This window comes from Scyliorhinus torazame, chromosome 12, assembly GCF_047496885.1.
Source record: "Scyliorhinus torazame isolate Kashiwa2021f chromosome 12, sScyTor2.1, whole genome shotgun sequence".
NCBI lineage: Eukaryota > Metazoa > Chordata > Chondrichthyes > Carcharhiniformes > Scyliorhinidae > Scyliorhinus > Scyliorhinus torazame.
The window spans coordinates 168,746-194,152 of record NC_092718.1 but is presented as its reverse complement, the minus strand read 5'-3'; the positions used below and the strand labels follow the sequence as shown (position 1 = coordinate 194,152).

The following is a 25,407-nucleotide window of genomic DNA, read 5'->3' as shown; positions in this document are numbered from 1 at the left end:
AGTCCTCCTCGCAATCCTCAATTCCACCAACCTTTGTGTCATCCGCAAACTCAGACCAGTTACATTTTCCTCCAAATGATTTATATATACTACAAAGAGCAAAGGTCCCAGCACTGATCCCTGCGGAACACCACTGGTCACAGCCCTCCAATCAGAAAACCACCCTTCCATTGCTGATCTCTGCCTTCTATGACCTAGCCAGTTCTGTATCCACCTTGCCAGCTCACCCCTGATCCCGTGTGACTTCACCTTTTGTACCAGACTGCCATGAGGGACCTTATCAAAGACCTTACTGAAGTCCATGTAAACAACATCCACTGCCCTACCCTCAATCATCTTCGTTACTTCCTCGAAAAACTCTATCAAGTTAGTGAGACACGACCGCCCCTTCACAAAACCATGCTGCCTCTCACTAATACGTCCATTTGCTTCCAAATGGGTAAAATCCTGTCTCGAAGAATCCTCTCCAATAATTTCCCTACCACTGAAGTAAGGCTCACCGGCCTATAATTTCCTGGATTATCCTTGCTACCCTTCTTAAACAAAGCAACAACATTGACTATTCTCCAGTCCTCCGGGACATCACCTGAAGACAGTGAGGATCCAAAGATTTCTGTCAAGGCCTCAGCAATTTCCTCTCTCGCCTCCTTCAGTATTCTGGGGTAGATCCCATTAGGCCCTGGGGACTTATCTACCTTAATGAACCTGGATAGGTGGTTGAGGTTTCAGTTGGGGAACATTTTGGGAGTAATGACCACAATTCCGTATGTTTTAGGGTACTTTTGGACAACTTTTCGAGTTAAGGCAAATTACGATAACATTAGACAGGAATTGAAGAATTTGGATTGGGTGCGGCTGTTGGAGGGTAAATCAACATCGGACATGTGGGAATCTTTCAAGCGACAGTTGATTAGGATTCAGGAAAGTCACGTTCCTGAGAGAATGAAGGATAAGTATGGGAAGTTTAGCGAGCCTTGGATAACGAGGATATTGTGAACCTCGTCAAAAAGAAAAAGGAGGCTTTTGTACGGTCTAGAAGGATGGGGACAGTCGAAACCCTTGAGGAGTATAAAGAAAGCAGGAAGGTACTGAAGCGGGAAATTAGGAGGGCGAGGAGGGGTCATGAAAAGTCCTTGGCAAGTAGGATTAAGGTGAATCCCAAAACTTTTTATTCATATGAAAGGATTGGACCACTTAAGGACAGTGGGTTGAGCCAGAGGAAAGGAATGAGTATTTTGCATTAATGTTCACCAAAGAAAAGGACTTTAGACTTCCAGTGGCTATGAAGGGGTAGGTCGCACATTTGGTGGCCCCTGCTCGGGTCGGGCCTTTGGGCCTTTTCCCCGATTTTTCTTCTCGGATTTTACTCGGAAAATTGATGGTGGACGTAATTATGAGGAGGAATCCCACACCAGTGCATGGAGAGGCGGACCAGGAGTGCTGGCAAAGGAAGAAATAGGCGAATGGAGAAGGCTTGGGCTGAGGCTGCAGCGGGAGAAAGCATGGCGGACGAGCGGGGTCCTGGCTCGACGACCCAGCGGTCAACGGAGCGGCTGATGCAGTTCATTCAGGAGGGTTTCGCCAAGCAGAAACTGGAATGCTGGGACCCGATTAAGGAATCGATTGCGCGGCTGGAACTTAGACTGGACGCTCAGGATTGGGCGATCCAGAAAGTGGAGAAGACACTGACTGAGCAGGAGGAACATGAACAGCAGTGGAGTTGGAGGTGGGGATGCTGAGAGACCAGCAGAAGAAGCTCCAGGAGAAGGTGGAGGACCGAGAGAATAGGTCCCACCGGCAGAACTTGAGAATCGTTGATCTCCCGGAGGGGTCCGAAGGAACGGACGCAGGGGCATATATAGCGGGCATGTTCGAGAAACTAATGGGGGATGGGATGTTCACCCGACCCCTGGAGGTGGACAGGGCTCACAGAGCGCTAGCGAGGAAGCCGCGTGGGGGACCCCCCGAGGGCAATGGTGGTGAGATTCCACAGCTACTTGGACAAGGAGTGTATTTTACCGTGGGCCAGGCAGACACGGAGCTGTAAGTGGGAGAACATCCTGCGTATCTTCCAAAATCTGAGCGCGGACGTAGCCAGGAGAAGAGCGGGATTCAACCAAATAAAGTTGACTCTTTTCAAGAAGAAGGTGAAGTTTGGACTGCTGTTTCCGGCCCGTCTTTGGGTCACGCATGAGGAGCAACATTTCTACTTTGAGTCGCCCGAGGAAGCGATAGTCTTCGCCAGAAGGAAAGGGCTGGTAGCGGACTGAGGTCTTTGAACTTTGCTGCAGTGTTCACGTTAAAAATGTTTTTACACTATATTTGTAATGCCTTCTGTATCGATCCTGGAACGGCCGCGTATTTGTGTGAGTTAAAGTTTGCATTTGTACTGGTGGGGGATGGAGGTGTGAATTTTTGATGTGGGGTTTTTGCTTTTCTTCGTGTTTATTTTGGTCAACTGAGCTGGGTTTGTTTTCTTTTGCATACGTGTGGCCGAGCGAGGGAGGGGGGGGAAACAAGAGGTGGGAAAATGTCTGGTACCATGGGCGGGGGCTACCAAGCAGATGTTATGCTTGTTGAAGGGGGTGGTTCTTATAGTGCTGTTATTGGGGGGGGGGGGGGGGGGGGGGGGGAGTGGGAGGGACCTGTTCTGCTGACGGGGGAGGGAATTTTGCTGGGGGACAAACGGGAGGTCGGGGACGGAGGCTGCCTGGGGGCGGGCCTGCAGATGCGCGAGCTGGAGACTGGCTCAAGAAAGGTGATGGCTGATTGGCGGAGGGGGGACGGGGCGAGAAGTCCCCCCAACCAGCCTGATCACCTGGAACGTTAGAGGGCTAAATGGGCCGGTTAAGAGGGCACGGGTGTTTGCATTTGAGGGGATTGAAGGCGGACGTGGTAATGTTACAGGAGACGCACCTCAGGGTAACCGATCAGATTAGATTAAGGAAGGGATGGGTTGGACAGGTATTTCACTCGGGGCTGGACTCTAAGACTAGTGGGGTCGCGATCCTGATTAATAAGCGAGTGTCATTCGGGGCGGGAAGAATAGTTGCGGATGTGGGAGGCCCTTGCCTCATGGTTAGTGGGAAGCTAGAAGGGCTGCCGGTGGTACTCGTGAATGTGTGTGTGCCAAATTGGAATGATGTGGAGTTCATAAGGAGGATGTTGGGGAAGATCCCGGACCTGGATTCGCATAAGTTGGTCATGAAGGGGGCACTTCAACACAGTCATTGCCCCAAGGTTAGACCGGTCGAGCTCAAGGACAGGAAGGGTGCCAGCAATGGCAAAGGAGCTAATGGGGTTTATGGAGCAAAGGGGGGGGGGCATGGAGATTTGGGCGGCCGAGAGTGAAAGAGTTCTCCTTCTACTCACACGTGCATAAAGTGTACTCCCGGATCAATTTCTTTATTCTGAGCAGGGCTTAACCGACGGGGGTAGTGGACACTGAGTATTCAGCGATCACGATCTCGGATCCTGCCCCACACTGGGTGGATCTACAGGTGAGCAAGGAGGGTGGCCAACGCTCGCACTGGAGGCTGGATGTCGGACTGTTAGCGGAGGAGGAGGTGTGCGGGCGGGTGAGGAAATGTATCCAGAACTATCTGGAAGTTGATGACACAGGGGAAGTCTCTGCTGCGGTGCTGCGGTGGTCTGGGAGGCGCTGAAGGCGGTGGTCAGAGGGGAGCTGATCTCAATACAGGCCCACAGGGAGAAGTAGACAGAGCAGAGATGGACTGACTGATAAGGGAAATACTTCAGGTCGACAGGAGATATGCGTAGACCACAGAGACAGGGCTTTTAAGGGAACGACAGGTGGAGTTTGGCTTGTTAACCACAGGGAAGGCGGTGGAGCAGCTGAGGAAGGCGAGGGGAGGTGATATCTGAGTATGGAGAGAAGGCCAGCAGAATGTTTGAGCAGCACTCAGAAAGAGGGAGGCAGCCAGGGAGATTGGGAAAGTAAGGGACGGGGATGGGAACCTGGTCGGAGATTCAGCAGGGGTTAATAGGGCATTCAAGGAGTTTTACAGCAGACTGTATGAGTCGGAACCCCCAGCTGGGGCGGAGGGGATGAGGCAATTCTTAGGGGGGCTGAGGTTCCCGAAGGTGGACGGGGGGTTGGTATGAGGGCTGGGGGTCCCGATCGGGTTGGAGGAAATAGCAGAAGGGCTGAAGGCCTTGCAGTCGGGTAAAGCCCCAGGGCCGGACGGGTACCCAGTGGAGTTTTATAAAAGGTTCTCTGGAATATTGGGGTCGCTGTTGATGAGGACATTCAATGAGGCAAGGGAGCGTGGGGTGCTTCCCCCGACGATGTCACAGGCCACTATCTCATTGATCCTGAAGCGGGACAAGGACCTGGAGCTATGCGGGTCGTACAGACTGATCTACTTATTAAATGTAGACGCCAAACTGTTGGCCAAAATCTTGTCCTCTAGGAATGAAGACTGCGTTCCGGATCAGATGGGATTTGTTAAGGGTAGGCAGTTGGCAGCCAATGTAAGAAGGTTGTTAAATGTGATCATGATGCCCCCAGAGGGTAGGGACGTAGAGGTAGTGGTCGCAATGGACGCAGAGAAGGCCTTTGATCGGGTGGAATGGACCTATCTGTGGGAGGTGCTGGGGCGGTTTGGGTTTGGACGGGGCTTCATCGACTGGGTCAGACGTCTGTATCAGACGCCCGTGGCAAGTGTTCGGATGACCAGGTTGGCATCGGGCTTTTTCGGGCTGCACTGGGGGACGAGACAGCAATGCCCCTTCTCCCCACTGCTGTTTGCGCTGGCCATAGAGCCGCTGGCAATTGCGCTGAGAGCCTCACGGGACTGGAAGGAGCTGGTTCGGGGAGGGGTGGAACACAGAGTCTCGCGATACACAGATTACTTGCTCCTATATGTCCTGACTAGTAGACCAAATGAAGGAAGACTTCCGAAGATGGGACACGCTCCCGCTATCACTGGCTGGGAGGGTACAGACGGTGAAAATGACGTCCTCCCGAGTTTCCTGTTTGTGTTTCAGTGTCTCCCCATCTTTATTCCACGCGTCTTCTCTAAACGGATTATCAAGGTGATCTCTGGCTTTGTATGGGCGGGTAAGACCCTGCGAGTTAAAAGGGGGATGCTGGAGCGTAGCCAGAGGGCGGGCTGGCGCTGTCAAACTTCAGTAATTATTATTGGGCGGCAAATATATTCCTTTATTCTACAAAAAATTATCTATCTTTATCTTGAAAACAATTAATGAAGGAGCCTGGCTATTCTTTTTACGATTGAGTCCCCTATCACTATAGCCCTGCCATTTTTCTTTCTGCCCTTCTGCACCCCAGAATACTGAGGGAAGCAAAGGAGGAAATTTCTGGGGCTTTGACTGACATCTTTGTATCCTCATTGGCTCCAGGTGAGATCCCAGAGGAATGGAGAATAGCTAATGTGGTACCGCTGTTTAAGAAAGGGAGCAGGGAAAATTCAGGAAACTATAGGCCGGTGAGCCTCAAGTCGGTAGTAGGTAAATTATTGGAGAGAATTCTCAGGGACAGGATTGAAACCCATTTGGAAACAAATGGACTCATTAGTGATCGACAGCATGGTTTTGTGAAGGGGAGGTCGTACCTCACTAACCTGATCGGGTTTTTTGAGGTGGTGACAAAGATGATTGATGAGGGGAGGACGTGGATGTTATTTCCATGGACGTCAGTAAAGTCTTTGACAAGGTGCCTCATGGCAGACTGGTACAAAAGGTGAAGTCGCACTGGATCAGAGATGAGGTGGTAAGATGGATACAGAACTGGCTCGGTCACAGAAGGCAAAGGGTAGCAGTAGACGGGTGCTTTTCTGAATGGAAAGTTCTGACCTGTGGGATCACAGGGATCGGTGCTGGGGCCTCTGTTGTTTGTGGTGCACAGAAACGATTTGGAGGAAAATGTAGCCGGTCTGATTAGTAAGTTCGTGGATGACACCGAGGGTTGGTGGAGCGGCAGAGAGTGTTGAGGATTGTCAGAGGATACAGCAGGACAGAGATAGGTTGGAGACTTGGGCAGAGAAATGGCAAATGGAGTTTAATCCGGACAAATGTGAGGTAATACATTTTGGTCAGTCTAACATAGAGGGGAAATGTACCGTAAATGGCAAAACTCTGAGGAATATAGAAAGTCAGAGAGATCTGGGCGTGCAGGTTGACAGATCTTTGAAGGTGGCAACACAAGTGGACAAGGTAGTCAGAAAGCATACGGAATGCTTGCCCTCATTGGATGGGGCATCGAGTATAAAAACTGACAAGTCATGCTACAGTTGTATAGAACCTCGGTACGGCCGCACTTGGAATATTGCGCACAATTCTGGTCACCACACTACCAGAAGGATGTGGAGGCTTTGGAGAGGGTGCAGAGGAGGTTTACCAGGATGTTGCCTGGTCTGGAGGGTGTTAGCTATGCGGAGAGGCTGAATAGACTCGGACGGTTTTCATTAGAAAGATGGAGGTTGAGGGGTGACCTGATAGAGGTCTAGAAGATTATGAGGGGCATGGATAGAGTGGATGGGCAGGCACTCTTTCCCAGGGTGGAGGGGTCAGTCACCAGGGGGCATAGGTTTAAGGTCCTTGGGGCAAAGTTTAGAGGAGATGTGCGAGGCAGGTGTTTTACACAGAGGGTTGTGAGTGCCTGGAACGCGTTGCCAGGGGAGGTTGTGGAAGCAGATACATTAACGGCGTTCAAAAGGCATCTTGACAAACACATGGATAGGACGGGTATAGAGGGATACGGCACAAGGAAGTGCTGAGGGCTTTGGCAAAAGTTGGTATTATGACTGGTACAGGCTTGGCGGGCCGAAGGGCCTGGTCCTGTTTTTTGTTCTTTGACAGACAGGGTGATTTGATAAGGTGGATTCATAATTGGCTGAGCTGTAGGAGACAGAGGGTGAAGACAGACGGCTGCTTTAGTGACTGGAAGCCAGTGTCCAGTGGGGTATCACAGGGATCTGTGCTGGGTCCCCTAGTGTTTGTCATTTATATAAACAACATAGATGACTATGTGGGGGTGGGGGGGGGGGATCGGTAAGTTTGTGGATGACACAAAGATTGGCCGGGGGGTTAACAGTGAGGCTGAGTGTCTTGGGTAACAGGAAGATATAGACGGGATGGTCAAATGGGCAGAGAAGTGGCAGATGGAATTTAATCCTGAAAAGAGTGAGGTGATACACTTTGGAAGGAGTAATTGAACAAGGACGTATACTGTGAACGGTCTGACACTGGGAAGTTCCGGGGAACAAAGGGACCTTGCCGTGTTTGTCCAGAGATCTCTGAAGGCAGACGGGCAGGTTAATAGGGTGGTGAAAAAGGCATTTGGGACACTGGCTTTTATCAATCGGGGCATAGATTACAAAAGCAGGGAGGTCGTGTTGGAGTTGTGTAGAACATTGGTGAGGCCACAGCTGGAGCACTGTGTGCAATTCTGGTCGCCACATTATAGGAAGGATGAGATTGGACTGGAGGGGGTGCAGAGGAGCTTCACCAGGATGTTGCTGGGATGGAACATTTCAGTTATGAAGAGAGGTTGGATAGGCTGGGGTTGTTTTCACTGGAGCAGAGAAGACTGAGGGGCGACCTGATCGAGGTAGACAAGATTATGAGGGGCATGGACAGGGAAGATAGGGAGCAGCAAGGATCTGTTTTGGGGCCACTGCTGTTTGTCATTTTTATAAATGACCTGGAGGAGGGCGTAGAAGGATGGGTGAGTAAATTTGCAGATGACACTAAAGTCGGTGGAGTTGTGGACAGTGCGGAAGGATGTTACAAGTTACAGAGGGACATAGATAAGCTGCAGCGCTGGGCTGAGAGGTGGCAAATGGAGTTTAATGCAGAAAAGTGTGAGGTGATTCATTTTGGAAGGAATAACAGGAAGACAGAGTACTGGGCTAATGGTAAGATTCTTAGCAGTGTGGATGAGCAGAGAGATCTTGGTATCCATGTACATAGATCCCTGAAAGTTGCCACCCAGGTTGAGAGGGTTGTTAAGAAGGCGTACGGTGTGTTAGCTTTTATTGGTAGAGGGATTGAGTTTTGGAGCCATGAGGTCATGTTGCAGCTGTACAAAACTCTGGTGCGGCCGCATTTGGAGTATTGCGTGCAATTCTGGTCGCCGCATTATAGGAAGGATGTGGAGGCATTGGAAAGGGTGCAGAGGAGATTTACCAGGATGTTGCCTGGTATGGAGGGAAGATCTTATGAGGAAAGGCTGAGGGACTTGAGGCTGTTTTCGTTAGAGAGAAGAAGGTCAAGAGGTGACTTAATTGAGGCACACAAGATGATCAGAGGATTGGATAGGGTGGACAGTGAGAGCCTTTTTCCTCAGATGGTGATGTCCAGCACGAGGGGACATAGCTTTAAATTGAGGGGAGATATATATAAGACAGATGTCAGAGGTAGGTTCTTTACTCAGAGAGTAGTAAGGGCGTGGAATGCCCTGCCTGCAACAGTAGTGGACTCGCCAACACTAAGGGCATTCAAATGGTCATTGGATAGACATATGGACGATAAGGGAATAGTGTAGATGGGCTTTAGAGTAGTTTCACAGGTCGGCGCAACATCGAGGGCCGAAGGGCCTGTACTGCGCTGTAATATTCTATGTTCTAGCTTTTTCCCTTAGTTGAAGGGTCAGTTCGAGGGGGACACAAGTTCAAGGTGAGGGGTGGGACGTTCAGGGGAGGATTTGAGGAAAAACCTTTACCCAGAGGGTAGTGACGGTCTGCGATGCACTGCCTGGGAGGACGGTAGAGGCAGGATGCCTCACATAAGACCATAAAATATGGAAGCAGAATTAGGCCACTCGGCCCATCGAGTCTGCTCCGCCATTCAATCATGGCTGATATTTTCTCATCCCCATTCTCCTGCCTTCTCCCCATAACCCCTGATCCCCTTATTAATCTATCTATCTCTGTCTTAAAGACACTCAGTGATTTGGCCTCCACAGCCTTCTGCGGCAAAGAGTTCCACAGATTCACCACCCTCTGGCTGAAGAAATTCCTCCTCATCTCTGTTTTAAAGGATCGTCTCTTTAGTCTGAGATGGTGACCTCTGGTTTTAGTTTTTCCTACATGTGGAAATATCCTCTCCACATCCACTCTATCCAGGCCTCGCAGTATCCTGTAAGTTTCAATCAGATCCTCCCTCATCCTTCTAAACACCAACGGGTACAGACCCAGAGTCCTCAACCGTTCCTCATACGACATGTTCTTCATTCCAGAGATCATTCTTGTGAACCTCCTCTGGACCCTTTCCAAGGCCAACACATCCTTCCTTAGATACGGGGCCCAAAACTGTTCACAATACTCCGAATGGGGTCTGACCAGAGCCTTAAACAGTCTCAGAAGTACATCCCTGGTCCTGTATTCTAGCCCTCTCGACATGAAGAACTGAGAATGTCCAATTTACCTAACAGCACGTCTTTCGGGACTTGTGGGAGGAAACCGGAGCACCCGGAGGAAACCCACGCAGACACGGGGAGAACGTGCAGACTCCACACAGACAGTGACCCAAGCCGGGAATCGAACTTGGGACCCTGGCGCCGTGAGGCAACTGTGCTAACCACTGTGCTACTGTGAGGCCTCACAAGTCGTTTCAGTCGTTTCGCTATGGCACTATTCAGAGTAATACAAGGCAGTTCTTTTTGACATTTTGGTCAATATTTATCCCTCAACTAACATCAACAAAATAGACTCTCTGATCATTATCTCATTGTTGGTCTTGGAATCTTGTAGTGCTCAAAATTTTCACCACATTTACTGAATCGTAGAATTTACAGTGCAGAAGGCAGCCATTCCAAACTACACTTCAAAGAAAAAGAAAATCCTGCAGGTGCGGGAAATCTGAAATAAAATCAGAAAATGCTGGAAAAAACTCAGTCGGCCTAGCAGTGAGTGTGGAGAGAGCAATAGATAATGGGAGGGATTCTTCAGTCGCCGAATCGCGTTCGGGGAGCGGCCGGAGAATCCCCGTTTGTGCTGAAATCAGGGCCGGCGCCACTTCTGCGATGCTCTGCCCCCCAAAAAGGGCGTACTCGAAGAATGCTCCGCCTCCAATGGGCCAAGTTCCCGATGGCGGGGAACACAGACGTTTTTTTCCATGAACCCGGTGTGGCAGCTGCAGACTGTGTCCAGCGGCGATAGTCGGGTGGGAGCTGTTCCGCTGGCAGGGGGGGCTTTGGCGGCGTCTGGGGGCACTGGTGGGGGGTGGTCTGGGTGTGGCGAACCTGGTCAAAGGGGGCCAGTTTTTGGCAGACCGAGTCCGCAAGCGGCTGGTGCCATGTTGTACGGTGCAGCCATTGACCCGCCCATTCTCCAGCCGTATCCGCGGGGCTTTGCGCTGTGTGCCTCCTAGCTCCCCACAGGCGGAGGATCGGTGCAGCTTTTGCGCCATTTTTTCAGGGGCAAAACACCACTGTTCCCACGCTAGTCTGCAAATGGGAGAATCCAGCCCAATGGTTCGAGTCCTGCTCAATTTTTCGAGCACTTTCTGTTTTTACTTCATAAATTTATTGGATGTAAACTCTCAGGATGTGCTGAGGTTGTGAAAGAAGCTATATAAATGCAAGTAAGTCTATCCTTTAAAAAATGATCTTTCACTTGTGCATAAAGTATAAACATAGTCTGGATCTTTTCCAGGCATTGCCCAGCTTTACTAAGATTCCAACACAGACTGTAAGATAACTAAATCCCAAAATATTCTTACAAAATGATCTCTTGATTATAATGTGTTTAATTATTTATTTACCTATCACAGTAAGTGTTGCTGGTTGGGATCTGACAGAACCTGCAATGTTACTGGCTCGACACATGTATTGACCAGCATGCTGTGGCTTCAGCTGCCTTAACACCAGTGTACTATCATATTCATGTGTCTTCACGTCGAGTAAAGAACCGTTCTGATACCTGCAACAAACAAAACAGGGAGAAGCAATTTAAAGGAGAGAAACTCAGAATTTAAATGGAGCAGAGAAACACGAAAGCAATGACTCGGAACCTCCAGCTGCCTCCTCAGATCTGAAGCAGGTTCTGCAGACACGGAGTCATCGAGACATTTAAAGCACAGAAGGAGGCCATTCGGCCTGTTGAGTCCATGCTAGCTCTCCATGGAAAAATCCAAACAACCTCTTTCCCCTGTCTATTCCCATAACTCTAAAGTTTATTTTCATGGATTTCTAATCCAATTTCCCTTTGTGATCGGGAGCTGCTCTCAGCTTGGGAACTTGGTTGCAGTAACCATGACCGTGGCATCAATTTCTGCATTTCCCAACCAATTACCGAAGGTTGGTGGGGTAACCACAGTGAATCTATCTAAGGATTGATTTCTAGTTAAAGGGGCCCCAGCAGGGATCACAATGACTGAACTGGATATGGAATAAGGTGGCTTCATTAACTAGAAGGAGGCAGGATCTGTGAAAATTGCTCTCTGGGTCCTTGACTCTTACCTGGAGGCGCTGCTGTTGGATCTAAGGCACTGAAATGAGGTCACCTTTCCTAAGCACAGAAGGAAGAGACCAGCTTCTCAAACCAAACAGGCATCGACTCAACTGACCAAGGAAGTCAGCAGCTGGTGTGTGGTTCCTTTAACCTGGAGACACTGCCCCAAGCAGATCCATACATAGAAACATAGAAAATGACAGCAGGAGGAGACCATTCGGCCCTTCGAGCCTGCTCCTCCATTCATTATGATCATGGCTGATCATCAAGTTCAATACTCTGACCCCGCCTTCCTCCCCATATCCCTCAATCCCTTTAGCCCCAAGAGCTATATCTAATTCCTTCATGAAATTACCGAATGTTTTGGCCTCAACTACTTTCTGTGGGAGTGAATTCCACAGATTCACTGCTCTCTGGGTGAAGAAGTTTCTCCTCACCTCAGTCCTAAAAGGTTTACCCCTTATCCTCAAACTATGACCCCTAGTTCTGGACCCCCCCACCATCGGGAACATTCTTTCTGAATCTACCCTGTCTAATCCTGTTAGAATTTTGTAAGTTTCTATGAGCTCCCCTCTCGCTCTTCTAAACTCCAATGAATATAATCCTAACCGACTTAGTCTCTACTCATATGACAGTCCCGCTACCCCAGGAATCAGCCTGGTAAATGTTCGCTGCACCCCCTCCAGTGCAATCACATCCTTCCTATAATATGGCGACCAGAACTGCACACAGTGCTCCCGCTGTGGCCTCACCAAAGTTCGATACAACTCCAACATGACCTCCCTGCTTTTGTAATCTAATTTTGCTGGAGTGGCGGTCGGCATCGCCACCGGGGGTAGCGGCTTGGTTGGGTGACCTGAACGACTTCCTGCAGTTGGAGAAGATAAAGTATGAGTTAAGGGACTCTTCAGAGGGGGTTGAGAAAATGTGGGGGATGTTTGTGACTCTGTTTGAGGAGCTGCTCATCGCAAGTAGGCTTACATTAACACTGCAATGAAGTTACTGTGAAAATCCCCTAGTCGCCACATTCCGGCGCCTGTTCGGGTACACAGAGGGAGAATTCAGAATGTCCAATTCACCTAACAAGCACGTCTTTCAGGACTTGTGGGAGGAAACCGGAGCACCCGGAGGAAACCCACGCAGACACGGGGAGAACGTGCAGACTCCGCACAGACAGTGACCCAGCGGGGAATCGAACCTGGGACCCTGGAGCTGTGAAGTCATAGTGCTAACCACTGTGCTGACGTGCTGCCCGCTAACCTAGCAACTAATGTTCCTCATCCCTGAAGCCATTCTGGTAAATCTCTGCTGCACCTTGTATTCAAATCTTTCCATGATCTCACCCTTTCCAAACTCTAACCTTGTGAAAGTGCTTCCTGGCGTGATGCAACCTCAGCCACTCCAAGCCTCCTCTCCCAAGCTCTCCAATGTTCTGACTCTCGGCCCTGCCACATCCAAATTAGTTCCTTTCACTATTTGATGCTGTGTCTTCAGCTAATAAGTTGCCATGTCCCAGAATAGTTTGCACAGGGAATGAGCTACAGACATTTCGGACCAAGAGAGGGAAGTGGCCATGAAGGGACTAAAAACAGAAAAAAGATCATTTTAAATTTAACTAAAAGCGGTTCTTACCAGAAGTATTTGTCTGGTGGAGGATTACACTGAACCTTGCAACAGAATGTTACACTTTGTCCCTCACGCCTGGCTTTGCCCACCGGCTGGTTCCGGATGTACGGCTTTTCTGCATTGCACAAAAATCAAGATTTAGTCAAATCAAACAATTCTAGACGGTTATGTACGACCCTGGAGTGATTGCATCTGAGCTACTGGGTATATTGATCATTTCCTGATTATATAGATTGGCCCAAGTGATTTTGCATTCATCTTCCAGCCCCTCCCCTGGCCCAAATCAGGAAGTCAAGGATAGGATTAAATTGAAAGTAAAGTCAGACAATTCTGAAAAGGTTAGTGGCGGTAATTGGCCGGTTGGATTTTCCTGTTTCTTGTGTACAGGACACACCTGGGCAATTCTCCACATTGCCGGGTAGATGCCAGTGTTGTAGCTGCACTGGAACAGCTTGGCTAGGGGTGCAGCAAGGTCTGGAGCGCGAGTCTTCAGTACAATGCCGGGATATTGTCAGGGCCCACAGCCTTTGCGGGGAGGCAGTGGTGCAGTGGTACGGTCACTGGACTGGTAATCCAGAGACCCAGAGTCATGATCTGGGGACCCGGGTCCGAATCCCACCACTGCAGATGGTGGAATTTAAACTCAATAAAATATCTGGAAATAAAGGTTTAATGATGACTATGAAACCATTGTCAATTGTTGAAAAAACCCATCTGGTTCACTAATGTCCTTTAGGGAGGGAAATCTGCCGTCCTTACCCGGTCTGGCCTACATGTGACTCCAGACCTACAGCAATGTGGTTGCCCTTAACTGCTCCCACCAGGGTAATTAGGGATGGGTAATAAATGCTGGCACAGCCTGCGACGCCCACATGATGAATTGGCACGCCCACAAATTAAAAAAAATATCCAGTGCCTTCAGCCGTTTCTTGATATCACTTGGAGTGAATCGTATTGACTGAGGACTGACGTCTGTGACCTCCGGAGGAGACCGAGACGGATCATCCACTCGGCACTTCTGGCTGAATTGCAGTAAATGCTACTTGTCTTTTGCCTTGTCTTTTGTACTGATGCGCTGGGCTCCTCCACCATTGAGGATGGGGATATTTATGCAGCCTCCTCCTCCAGTGAGCTGTTTAATTGTCCACCACCATTCTTGACTGGACGTGGCATAACTGGAAGTGACAGGTCAAATATGGGCAAGGAAACTTCCTGCTGATCACCACATACTGCTCCCCGCTCAGCTGATGAATCGGTATTCTCCATGTTGAACATCACTTGGAGGAAGCACTGAGGGTGGCAAGGGGGCAGAATCGCTGGCTTTGAAAGCAGACCAAGGCAGGCCAGCAGCACGGTTCAATTCCCGTACCAGCCCCCCTGAACAGGCGCCGGAATGTGGCGACTAGGGGCTTTTCACAGTAACCTCAATTGAAGCCTACTTGTGACAATAAGCGATTTTCATTTCATTTCATTTCACATGCTCTGGGTGGGGACTTCAATGTCCATCACCAAGACTGGCTCGGTAATACCACCACAGACCGAGCTGGCCGGGTCCTAAAGGACATAGATTTACGAGGATGCTACCAGGACTTGATGGTCTGAGTTATAAGGAGAGGCTGGATAGGCTGGGACTTTTTTTCCTGGAGCATAGGAGGCTTAGGGGTGATCTTATAGAGGTCAATAAAATAATGAAGGGCATAGATCAGGTAGATAGTCAACATCTTTTCCCAAAGATAGAGGAGTCTAGAACGAGGGGGCAGAGGTTTAAGGTGAGAGGGGAGAGATACAAAGTAAACCAGAGGGGAAATTTCTTCACACAGAGGGTGGTGAGTGTCTGGAACAAGCTGCCAGAGGCAGTGGGAGAGGCGGGTACAGTTTTTCCCTTTAAAAAGCAGTTAGACAGTTACATGGGCAGGGTGGGTATAGAGGGATAGGGGCCAAATGCGGGCAAGTGGGACTAGCTTAGTGATAGAAACTGGGCAGCATGGACAAGCTGGGCTGAAGGGCCTGTTTCTGTGCTGTAAACATCTATAACTCTATAACACCAAAGCTGCTGGACTGGGACTGCAGCAGGTGGTGAGGGAACCAACAAGAGGGAAAAACATACTTGACCTCATCCTCCCCAACCTGCCTGCTGCAGATGTATCTGTCCCTGACAGTGTCGGTCAGAGTGACCACCACACAGTCCTTGTGCAGAAAAAGTCCTGTCTTCACATTGAGGACACCCTCCATCGTGTTGTGTGGCACTACCACCGCGCTAAATGGGATAGACTTTGAACAGAGTTAGCAACTCCAGACTGGGCAGCTAGGAGGCGCTGTGGGCCATCAGCAGCAGCAGAATTGTATCAACCACAATCCGCAGCCTCCTGGCCCGGGACATCCCCCACTCCCCCATTACCACCCAGCCTGGGGATCAACCCTGGTTCAATGAAGAGAGCAGGAGAGCGTGTCAGGCATATCGGAAAATGAGGTGTCAACCTGGAGAAGCTACAACACAGGACTCCTTGTGTGTCAAACAGCATAAGCAGCAAGCAACAGACAGAGCGAAGCGATTCCACAACCAACGCATCAATATAAGTTCGGCAGTCCTTTATGAGATATGGTCTTCAATGGCTGGGCTGGCATTTACTGCCCATCCCGAGTTGCCCTTCAGAAGGTGGGGGTGAGCTGTCTTCTTGAACCGCTGCAGTCCCTGGGGTGCAGGTACACCCACTGTGCTGTTATGGAGGGAGTTCCAGGATTTGTCCCAGCGACAGTGAAGAAATGGCGATATATGTCCATGGTGAGTGACTTGGAGGGGAACCTCCTGGTGGTGGGGTTAGGGTTATGTTAGGGTTAGAGAGCAGTGTTAACCAGGTTCCTGGCGCTGTGAGACAGCAGTGTTAACCAGGTTCCTGGCACTGTGAGACAGCAGTGTTAACCCGGGTCCCTGGCACTGTGAGACAGCAGTGTTAACCCGGGTCCCTGGCACTGTGAGACAGCAGTGTTAACCTGGGTCGCTGACACTGTGAGACAGCAGTGTTAACCAGGTTCCTGGCACTGTGAGACAGCAGTGTTAACCCGGGTCCCTGGCACTGTGAGACAGCAGTGTTAACCTGGGTCGCTGACACTGTGAGACAGCAGCGTTAACCCGGGTCCCTGGCACTGTGAGACAGCAGTGTTAACCAGGTTCCTGGCGCTGTGAGACAGCAGTGTTAACCTGGGTCGCTGACACTGTGAGACAGCAGTGTTAACCCGGGTCCCTGGCACTGTGAGGCAGCAGTGTTAACCTGGGTCGCTGACACTGTGAGACAGCAGTGTTAACCCAGGTTCCCTGGCACTGTGAGACAGCAGTGTTAACCCGGGTCCCTGGCTCTGTGAGACAGCCGTGTTAACCCGGGCCCCTGGCACTGTGAGACAGCAGTGTTAACCCAGGTTCCTGGCACTGTGAGACAGCAGTGTTAACCCGGGTCCCTGGCTCTGTGAGACAGCAGTGTTAACCCTGGTCCCTGGCACTGTGAGACAGCAGTGTTAACCCGGGTCCTGGCACTGTGAGACAGCAGTGTTAACCCAGGTCGCTGACACTGTGAGACAGCAATGTTAACCCGGGTCCCTGGCGCTGTGAGACAGCAGTGTTAACCCAGGTTCCTGGCACTGTGAGACAGCAGTGTTAACCCGGGTCCATGGCACTGTGAGACAGCAGTGTTAACCCGGGTCCCTGACACTGTGAGACAGCAGTGTTAACCCGGGTCCCTGGCACTGTGAGACAGCAGTGTTAACCCGGGTCCCTGGCTCTGTGAGACAGCAGTGTTAACCCGGGTCCCTGGCACTGTGAGGCAGCAGTGTTAACCCGGGTCCCTGGCGCTGTGAGACAGTAGTGCTAACCCGGGTCCCTGACAATGTGAGACAGCAGCGTTAACCCGGGTTCCTGGCACTGTGAGAGAGCAGTGTTAACCCGGGTCCATGGCACTGTGAGACAGCAGTGTTAACCTGGGTCCCTGGCACTGTGAGACAGCAGTGTTAACCTGGGTCGCTGACACTGTGAGACAGCAGTGTTAACCCAGGTTCCTGGCACTGTGAGACAGCAGTGTTAACCCGGGTCCCTGGCACTGTGAGACAGCAGTGTTAACCCGGGTCCCTGGCTCTGTGAGACAGCAGTGTTAACCTGGGTCCCTGACACTGTGAGACAGCAGTGTTAACCCGGGTCCCTGGCTCTGTGAGACAGCAGTGTTAACCCGGGTCCCTGGCACTGTGAGGCAGCAGTGTTAACCCGGGTCCCTGGCACTGTGGGACAGCAGCGTTAACCCGGGTCCCTGGCACTGTGAGACAGCAGTGTTAACCCGGGTCCCTGGCACTGTGAGACAGCAGTGTTAACCCGGGTCCCTGGCGCTGTGAGACAGTAGTGCTAACCGGGGTCCCTGACAATGTGAGACAGCAGCGTTAACCCGGGTCCCTGGCACTGTGAGACAGCAGTGTTAACCCGGATCCCTGGCTCTGTGAGACAGCAATGTTATTCCGGATCACTGGCACTGTGAGACAGCAGTGTTAACCCGGGTCCCTGGCACTGTGAGACAGCAGTGTTAACCCGGGTCCCTGGCACTGTGAGGCAGCAGTGTTAGCCCGGGTCCCTGGCACTGTGAGGCAGCAGTGTTAGCCCGGGTCCCTGGCACTATGAGACAGCAGTGTTAACCCGGGTCCCTGGCACTGTGAGGCAGCAGTGTTAACCCGAGTCCCTGGCACTATGAGACAGCAGTGTTAACCCGGGTCCCTGGCACTGTGAGGCAGCAGTGTTAACCCGGGTCCCTGGCACTATGAGACAGCAGTGTTAACCCGGGTCCCTGGCACTGTGAGCAGCAGTGTTAACCCGGGTCCCTGGCACTGTGAGACAGCAGTGTTAACCCGGGTCCCTGGCACTGTGAGACAGCAGTGTTAACCCGGGTCCCTGGCACTGTGAGCAGCAGTGTTAACCCGGGTCCCTGGCACTGTGAGACAGCATTGTTAGCCCGGGTCCCTGGCACAGTGAGGGAGCAGTGTTAACTATATATTACTGTTGGATGTAAGTTGTAAAGCTCTTCCAGGAGTAACAATTATTACCAGATCTCTTGAGTTTGACTTGAATGGTAGACATTTTGCTGTTGTTTATATTCAGTGTGACAACTGCTGTTCCATAATAAGCCTTCTTAATTTTTAAAGTTGTTTTGCCATCAGGACAAAGACCGGGAATTTGAAACATTCCCTTTCCATCGCAGGTGGTCAGGAATTTATCTGGATTTCCCCACAGGTGGACAGTTGCTTTTGAGGCTGGAGCACCGTCTTGTAGACGTACAAAACCGTAAAGCTGATGTTCTTTGCAGATGCACTGACTGCATTCGTCATTGACACGACCCACAACACATCTCCGCTGGCAACCTGCAACACACAACTGATTCACATCAACTGTTTCAATACAAAAGAATTAATATGTTTGAGACAAAGAAAAACATCTGTAGAGAGGAAAATAATGATTTTAGCAAATTAAGGAATTTGATCATTTGGAATATTCCACTCTTTGGAAATCCATAAAGTAGCAAATGAATGTGAATATCTCTGAGAAAGGAAGTCGGTTTAACAGGTCAGTGACCTTCTGCAATTAAAGAGATGAGATTTTCATCTTTCCATCTGAATGTTAAGCATTGCCAATGTGATGGGGAGATTGTCACAAGAGAATTTAATGGAACAAAATCAATTGCCAATAGTTACTTGCCTAATAATAAAGAGGGAAAATTACCCCGGGGACATTGTTCCTTCAAAGCTTGAGAGATGTGCAGCCACAAAGCAGGCCAGTTACAGATAGGCCATAAAATGTCCTTCAACATGCGTGTTAGCGTGACTGCACATACAGGGATCACAAAGTGCAACAGACAGACTACATCCTCTGGTACTTGTCACTTTACAACATAGCAACATCTCACAAACATCTCTTTCTTGCAGGAACTAGTGTTGTGGGTGGCAACTGGAATCAGTGACAGATCCAGGGCCCAGTGGAAATCTTATCTGCGTAACATGACCTCGACCCGTTTTTCTGACCCAGTGGAATCTGGGAGGTCAGGTAGAACAGGGGGATTCCCAGAAACAAACTCCGTAGAGGCAGAAAACAATTGGTCTGAACCAGGACCCGACCACGAGACCAGAACTTCCACAGCTCTTGGTCATGAGTAATCTCTATGATTCAGACTCCACAAAGTGATGACTCCGAGTGTCATCACTCACCCTCTTCCCCAGTGTAACGATCCTGCTGTAATGATCCCACAGGGTGCAATAATCCATCCGCCCCCCCCCCCCCCCCCCCCCCCCCCCCCCGGGAGTGTGCTCATTTTAGAGCTGAATGGGTCGAGTCAAGAAGCACCAAGGGGCAAAAAAAATTAGTTGGGGTTGTTTACAGACCACCAAACTGCAGTGGTAATGTTGGGAATAGCATTAGACAGGAAATCAGAGATCATGTGATCAAGAAACATTTGTGATTATGGGTGACTTTAATCTTCATATAGATTGGGTGAGTCAAATTAGTCACAACCAGGCCAACCTCAAGAGTGTCTAAGACGGTGCTTCTTCTCCCGGCATACAAGCAGAAACGTAAGCAGCAGAATCCAGTGAAGAAGGTCATGCAGTGCTGGTCCGAGGAAAAAGAGCTGCTGCGTAATTGCTTGGAGACAGTGGACTGGTCCATATTAAAGAACTCAGTGACTAACCTAAATGAGTATGCCACCACCGTCACAGACTTCATCAGCAAATGTGTGGACGACTGCGTGCCAAAGAAAGCAGTACGTGTGTTCCCCAACCGGAAACCATGGCTCAATTGTGAGATTGACTCCCTACTGAAGGACAGATCTGAGGCGTTCAAGACAGACGATCCTGACCTATACAAGAAATCCAGGTACGACCTCCGCAAAGCCATCTGGAACGCCAAGAGAGAATATCAAACCAAGCTAGAGTCACAGACAGACTCTCGGCGGTTGTGGCAAGGACTAAACAACATAACGGGCTACAAAGCGAAGCCGAACAGTATCTCTGGCAGCAGCGCACCCCTCCCCGATTAACTCAATGCATTCTGTGCTCGGTTCGAGCAGGAAACAATCAAACCGCTGTCAACTGCCCCAGCAGCCTTGGACACATCCATACGCACCATCACAGCTTCCAAAGTCAGATCGGCCTTCCTGAAAGTGAACCCTCGGAAGGAGATGTACCCGGACGGGGTCACTGGCCATGCACTCAGAGCCTGCGCGGACCAGCTGGCAGATGTGTTCACGGACATCTTCAACCTCTCCCTACTCCATTCCGAGGTCCCCACCTGCTTCAAGAAGACCACCATCATACCGGTGCCAAAGAACCAGGCAACGTGCCTCAATGACTACCATCCAGTGGCCCTGACAACAGTCGTAATGAAGTGCTTCGAGAGGTTGGTCATGAAGCACATCACCTCCATACTCCCAGAACGCCTTGATCCACTGCAATTCGCATACCGCCACAGCCGGTCCACAGCAGACGCCATTTCTCTGGCCCGACACTCATCCCTAGAGCATCTTGACAACAAGGACTCCTACATCAGACTCCTATTTATTGACTCCAACTCTGCCTTCAACACCATAATCCCAGCCAAGCTCATATCAAAGCTCCAAAACCTAGGACTTGGCTCCTCACTCTGCAACTGGATCCTCAACTTTCTGACCCACAGACCACAATCAGTAAGAATGAACAACAACACCTCCTCCACAATAGTCCTCAACACCGGCACCCCGCAAGGCTGCGTGCTTAGCCCCCTACTCTACTCCCTGTACACACACAACTGCGTGGCAAAACTTGGTTCCAACTCCATCTACAAGTTTGCTGATGACACAACCATAGTGGGCCGGATCTCGAATAACGACGAGTCAGAATACAGGAGGGAGATAGAGAACCTAGTGGAGTGGTGTAGCGACAACAATCTCTCCCTCAATGCCAGCAAAATCAAAGAGTTGGTCATTGACTTCAGGAAGCAAAGTACTGTACATACCCCTGTCAGCATCAACGGGGCCGAGGTGGAGATGGTTAACAGCTTCAAATTCCTAGGCGTGCACATCACCAAAAATCTGTCCTGGTCCACCCACGTCGATGCTACCACCAAGAAAGCACAACAGCACCTATACTGCCTCAGGAAACTAAGGAAATTCGGCATGTCCACATTGACTCTTACCAACTTTTACACACCAAGATTGCCAACTAATCCTTTCTCATTGCACAACACCCAGTCCAACTTTTACAGCACCATAGAAAGCATCCTATCGGGCTGCATCACAGCCTGGTATGGCAACTGCTCGGTCCAAGACCGTAAGAAACTACAGAGTCGTGAACACAGCCCAGTCCATCACGCAAACCTGCCTCCCATCTATTGACTGCATCTACACCTCCCGCTGCCTTGGGCAAGCGGGCAGCATAATCAAAGACCCCTCCACCCGGCTTATTCGCTCTTCCAACTTCTCCCATCGGGCAGGAGATACAGAAGTCTGAGAACACGCACTAACAGATTCAAAAACAGCTTCTTCCCGCTGTTACCAGACTCCTAAACAACCCTCTTATGGACTGAACTGATATCTTCACACATCTTCTCTACTGAGTAGGACTACACTCCGTATGCTTCACCCGATGCCTGTGTCTCTGTTTTTACATTGTGTGTTTTATGTTTGCCCTGTTATGTATTTTCTTTTCATGTATGGAACAATCTGTCTGGACTGTACGCAGAACAATACTTTTCACTGCACCTCGGTACACGTGACAATAAACAAATCAAATCCAATCCATCGTACAATAGAGGAGGAATTTCTGGCATGTTTTTGGGATGGTTTTCTGGACCAATACATTGAGGAACCAACAAGGGAATAGGCCATCCTGGACTGGGTGTTGTGCAATGAGAAAGGATTAGTTGTGAGAGAACCCTTGGGGATGAGTGACCATAATATGGTAGAATTCTTTATCAAGGTGTTGACCAGGGTCCTTTGCCTTAATAAAGGTAACTATGATGATATGAGGCATGAGCTGGCAATGACGGACTGGCGAACATTACTGAAAGGAAGGACAGTGGACAGGCAATGGCAGCATTCGAATAGGTGAATTCCAAAAGTTGTTTATCCCTATTTGGTGCAAGAGTAGAAAGGGAACTATGGCCAAACCCTGGCTTACAGGGAAATTAGAGATAGTATTAGATTCAAAGAGGCATACAAACTAGCAAGAAAAAGCAATAGACCGGAGGATTGGGAACAGTTTAAAATTCAGCAAAGGCAGACCAAGGGATTGATTAACAAGGGGAATGTACCACTTCTGGTGGTGACCACGATCTGATTGGCTGCACACAAGGTGGCTCCTGTGTGGAGCTGTTGGTTTTGGTCCTTTCTGCCCATTTATCCCATTTGTGGATAAAGTGTGAAGTGTGAGCAGAGATGGTTTCTCTCCCAGAGTGGAACTTTGGCGGGGGGGATTATGTAGGGTGTTGCTTCCCAGGGCCAGTGGGGACTCGATGGGCCGGGTGGCCTCCTTCTGAACTGTAAAACCTATGATTCTATGTATCAGACCTGGCAAAAGTCAGAGAGAGAGCCTGAGCTGCGGAGTTGGAAAATGCACGTGACGCAGCATCATTGGACAAAATGGTGGAGGGGAAGGGGCGCCATCGCCTGCCACACTTCCGGTGGAGCAATTGGTGGACTTCGTTAAGGGGGAATTTTGGCGACCTCAAAAGGCGATGCAGGGAGAATGGTCGAGGGCGATTGAGGAGCAGCAGCTCCTCTTGGTGGTCGTTGGACCGTGTGGAGAAGCGTTGGAAGTGCAAGATGCGATGATCCAAGAGGTGGAAAGGTCGATGTCGGACCATAATGACAGGATCGTTTCATTGGGGGGGGCGATGCTGGGGGAGGCCATCAAGGTGCTGTGTGTGAGGGTGGATGATCAGGAGAGTCGATCCAGGTCGCAGAACCTGCGAATCGTGGGTTTGCCGCAGGGAGTGGAGGGGACGGGTGACATGGGCTACATCTCAAGAATGTTTGAGAAGTTGGTGGAGGAGAGGATCTTTGATAAGGCCCCAGAGGTGGATTGTTCCATTCAGTTCCTGAGACAGAGGCCGAGGGTGGTGGTTTTGCATATGCACAAATTCCAGGACACGGAAACTATTCTGAGGTGGGCCAGGGCGATTAGAGACTGTAGCTGGGTGGGGAATCAGATCCGGGTTTACCAGTACATTGGGGGTGACCTCACCAAGCCACGGGTGGGATTTAACAAGGCCAAGACGGTGCTCTTTCAGAGCAAGGTTTGTTTTGTGGTGCTGTACCCAGCCAAATGTTGGGAAACTTTTAAGGGCAGGGAGCATTTCTTTTTGTGCATTAGTTGTAAAAATCCAGGAATCTTAGAGGCTGTTGTATTGCCCTTCAATCTGACTCAGCGAGAAATCAGTGAACAGATTGTTGGAAGAAAAAAAAGAGTAAACTTCGGGAAAGCATTTATCAGGTTCACCAGCAGCAGAATTCGCTTCCTCACATGTTCCATAAAATAATATCCTGCAGCATTCTTGCAAGAAAGGCAGCAATAAAACCAGTAAATCCATCCCAAAAGAATCTTAAAACTGACAAATAAATATATGGCCACAGATAGATTTGATATATTTTGCCAATTTCCTCAAGTTCTTAATAGAATTAAGAAATGGCTGGATTTAGTGATAATTCAAACTGATTCTGAGTAAAATTCAGGAGTCTAATAGAAAGAATTTAGGAAAATTTAAAGTTTGGCTTTGCAAATAAAACACAGAATAATGTGACTGGAGTTTCATTTCAAAACAAATTTAGTGAATGAGATTTATTTTCATGCAGACATTGAAGTGAAGTCAGTAAATTGGGCTATTTATTACCAGCTGGCTGCTCCGTGCCACTTCCCATTGAAATGTTCAGTGTGGAAATTCCAAGAGTTGCTGTCAGCAGAATACAAATAGGAAAAAATTAATGTGACTGAAACCTGATAAATCCCAGAGACCCGATGATCTACATCCCACATGTTGCGTTCGGAGTCAGGCGCAATGAGGCCGGTAAATCTCACTGATGCCCACAATGGGCGGGAACCAGATTTGCATATTGTTGAAGTGCCTCTGCCCCGGACTCACCTCGGAGATCCGGCCCAGTGCTGTTTAGCACCGGTCTCCACTAACATGGACCTGGTGTACCGCCACTTGAGTGGGTGGAGGGGGGGGGGGGGGGGGGGGGGTTTGGGTCTCTCAAGCAATCGACGGCTCCCAAGCAGGGGGGCTCTGGCTAGGGTGATACCCTGGCACTTCCGATGCCATCCAGACACTGTGGTGACCCACCCACCAGACCGACCCAAGCTTCCCTTCCCTGTATCAGAGCTTTTCAAGAAATCTGTGGTCCAGGAGCAGCAAGAACCTTAAGAAACAGTGGGTTTTGCACTTTATCCTCTACCTCTTCTGACCTGGAGTCTTCTCCCTGGTGCCCCGAGTCACTCCCCCTGCATCCCAATCCTCCCCCTGTAGCCCTGAGTCACTCCCCCTGCTCCCCAATCCTCCCCCTGTAGCCCTGAGTCACTCCCCCTGCTCCCCAATCCTCCCCCTGTAGCCCTGAGTCACTCCCCCTGCTCCCCAATCCTCCCCCTGTAGCCATGAGTCATGGCTCCTGAACCCTGAGATATTTGCTCCTTCTCCGGAGTCGATTCCCCTTCCCCGAAGACCTTTCCCTGGTACTCACATTCCTCCCCTGATGCCCTCTCCCCCCTCTGATAATACGTAGCCGCTTTGCACGTTCCTCTGAACTTCCCTCAGGGGCCAGTTCAGCAATGTTTTGCTGGTGTGTGCAGTGTTGTTAAATATAATAAATGACAGTCACATTTCATATTTGACTGGAAAGTAAATGGCGAAGTTCCATGAAAACTAAACCAATTAGATTATTGCCTTCGATGGTTCCTGCTTTGTCAGGGGAATAGGTGCCATAAAAAATAATTAGCATCTACTGATGGAAGGGGTAATTCCAATTTCCAATTCTCTTCCCAATCCAGTGGTGCACTAAAGGCAGACCTTTGTCTGTTACTGGAACCAGGCGCCAGGGCCTTTGGTTAAGGGGCACAATTCTTTATCAAGTATGGTGACCAAGTGTCTCCCCTGCTCTTACCGCCAGCCATTGACACATTCAACCTGTTTGACTGCATTATGAACGCACCTTCCTTGGCCGTCAGTGGGACTCAATCCCAGATCCTCTGGCCCAGAGGTCGGGATGCTACCCACTGCTTCACAAGGCCTCTGATGGAAGATAAGAAGTGAGGAAGTAGGAGCTGGAGGAAGCAGATGGTCCTTGGACCTGATAACTAG

General features: G+C 49.9%; 2 protein-coding genes across 2 annotated transcripts in view; one reads left to right on the top strand and one right to left on the bottom strand.

Moving 5' to 3' along the window:
- cilp (cartilage intermediate layer protein, nucleotide pyrophosphohydrolase) overlaps positions 1 to 25,407 on the bottom strand; it is a 56,296-nt gene that overhangs the window by 4,393 nt on the left and 26,496 nt on the right. The window contains exons 5-8 of the mRNA XM_072470253.1: positions 23,947 to 24,006; positions 18,138 to 18,452; positions 13,071 to 13,179; positions 10,750 to 10,907 (exon numbers count right to left, since the gene is read on the bottom strand). Coding sequence (XP_072326354.1) covers positions 10,750 to 10,907; positions 13,071 to 13,179; positions 18,138 to 18,452; positions 23,947 to 24,006 — 642 coding nt within the window. The remainder of the gene's footprint in view (positions 1 to 10,749; positions 10,908 to 13,070; positions 13,180 to 18,137; positions 18,453 to 23,946; positions 24,007 to 25,407) is intronic.
- mtfmt (mitochondrial methionyl-tRNA formyltransferase) overlaps positions 1 to 25,407 on the top strand; it is a 158,358-nt gene that overhangs the window by 121,883 nt on the left and 11,068 nt on the right. The window lies entirely within an intron of this gene.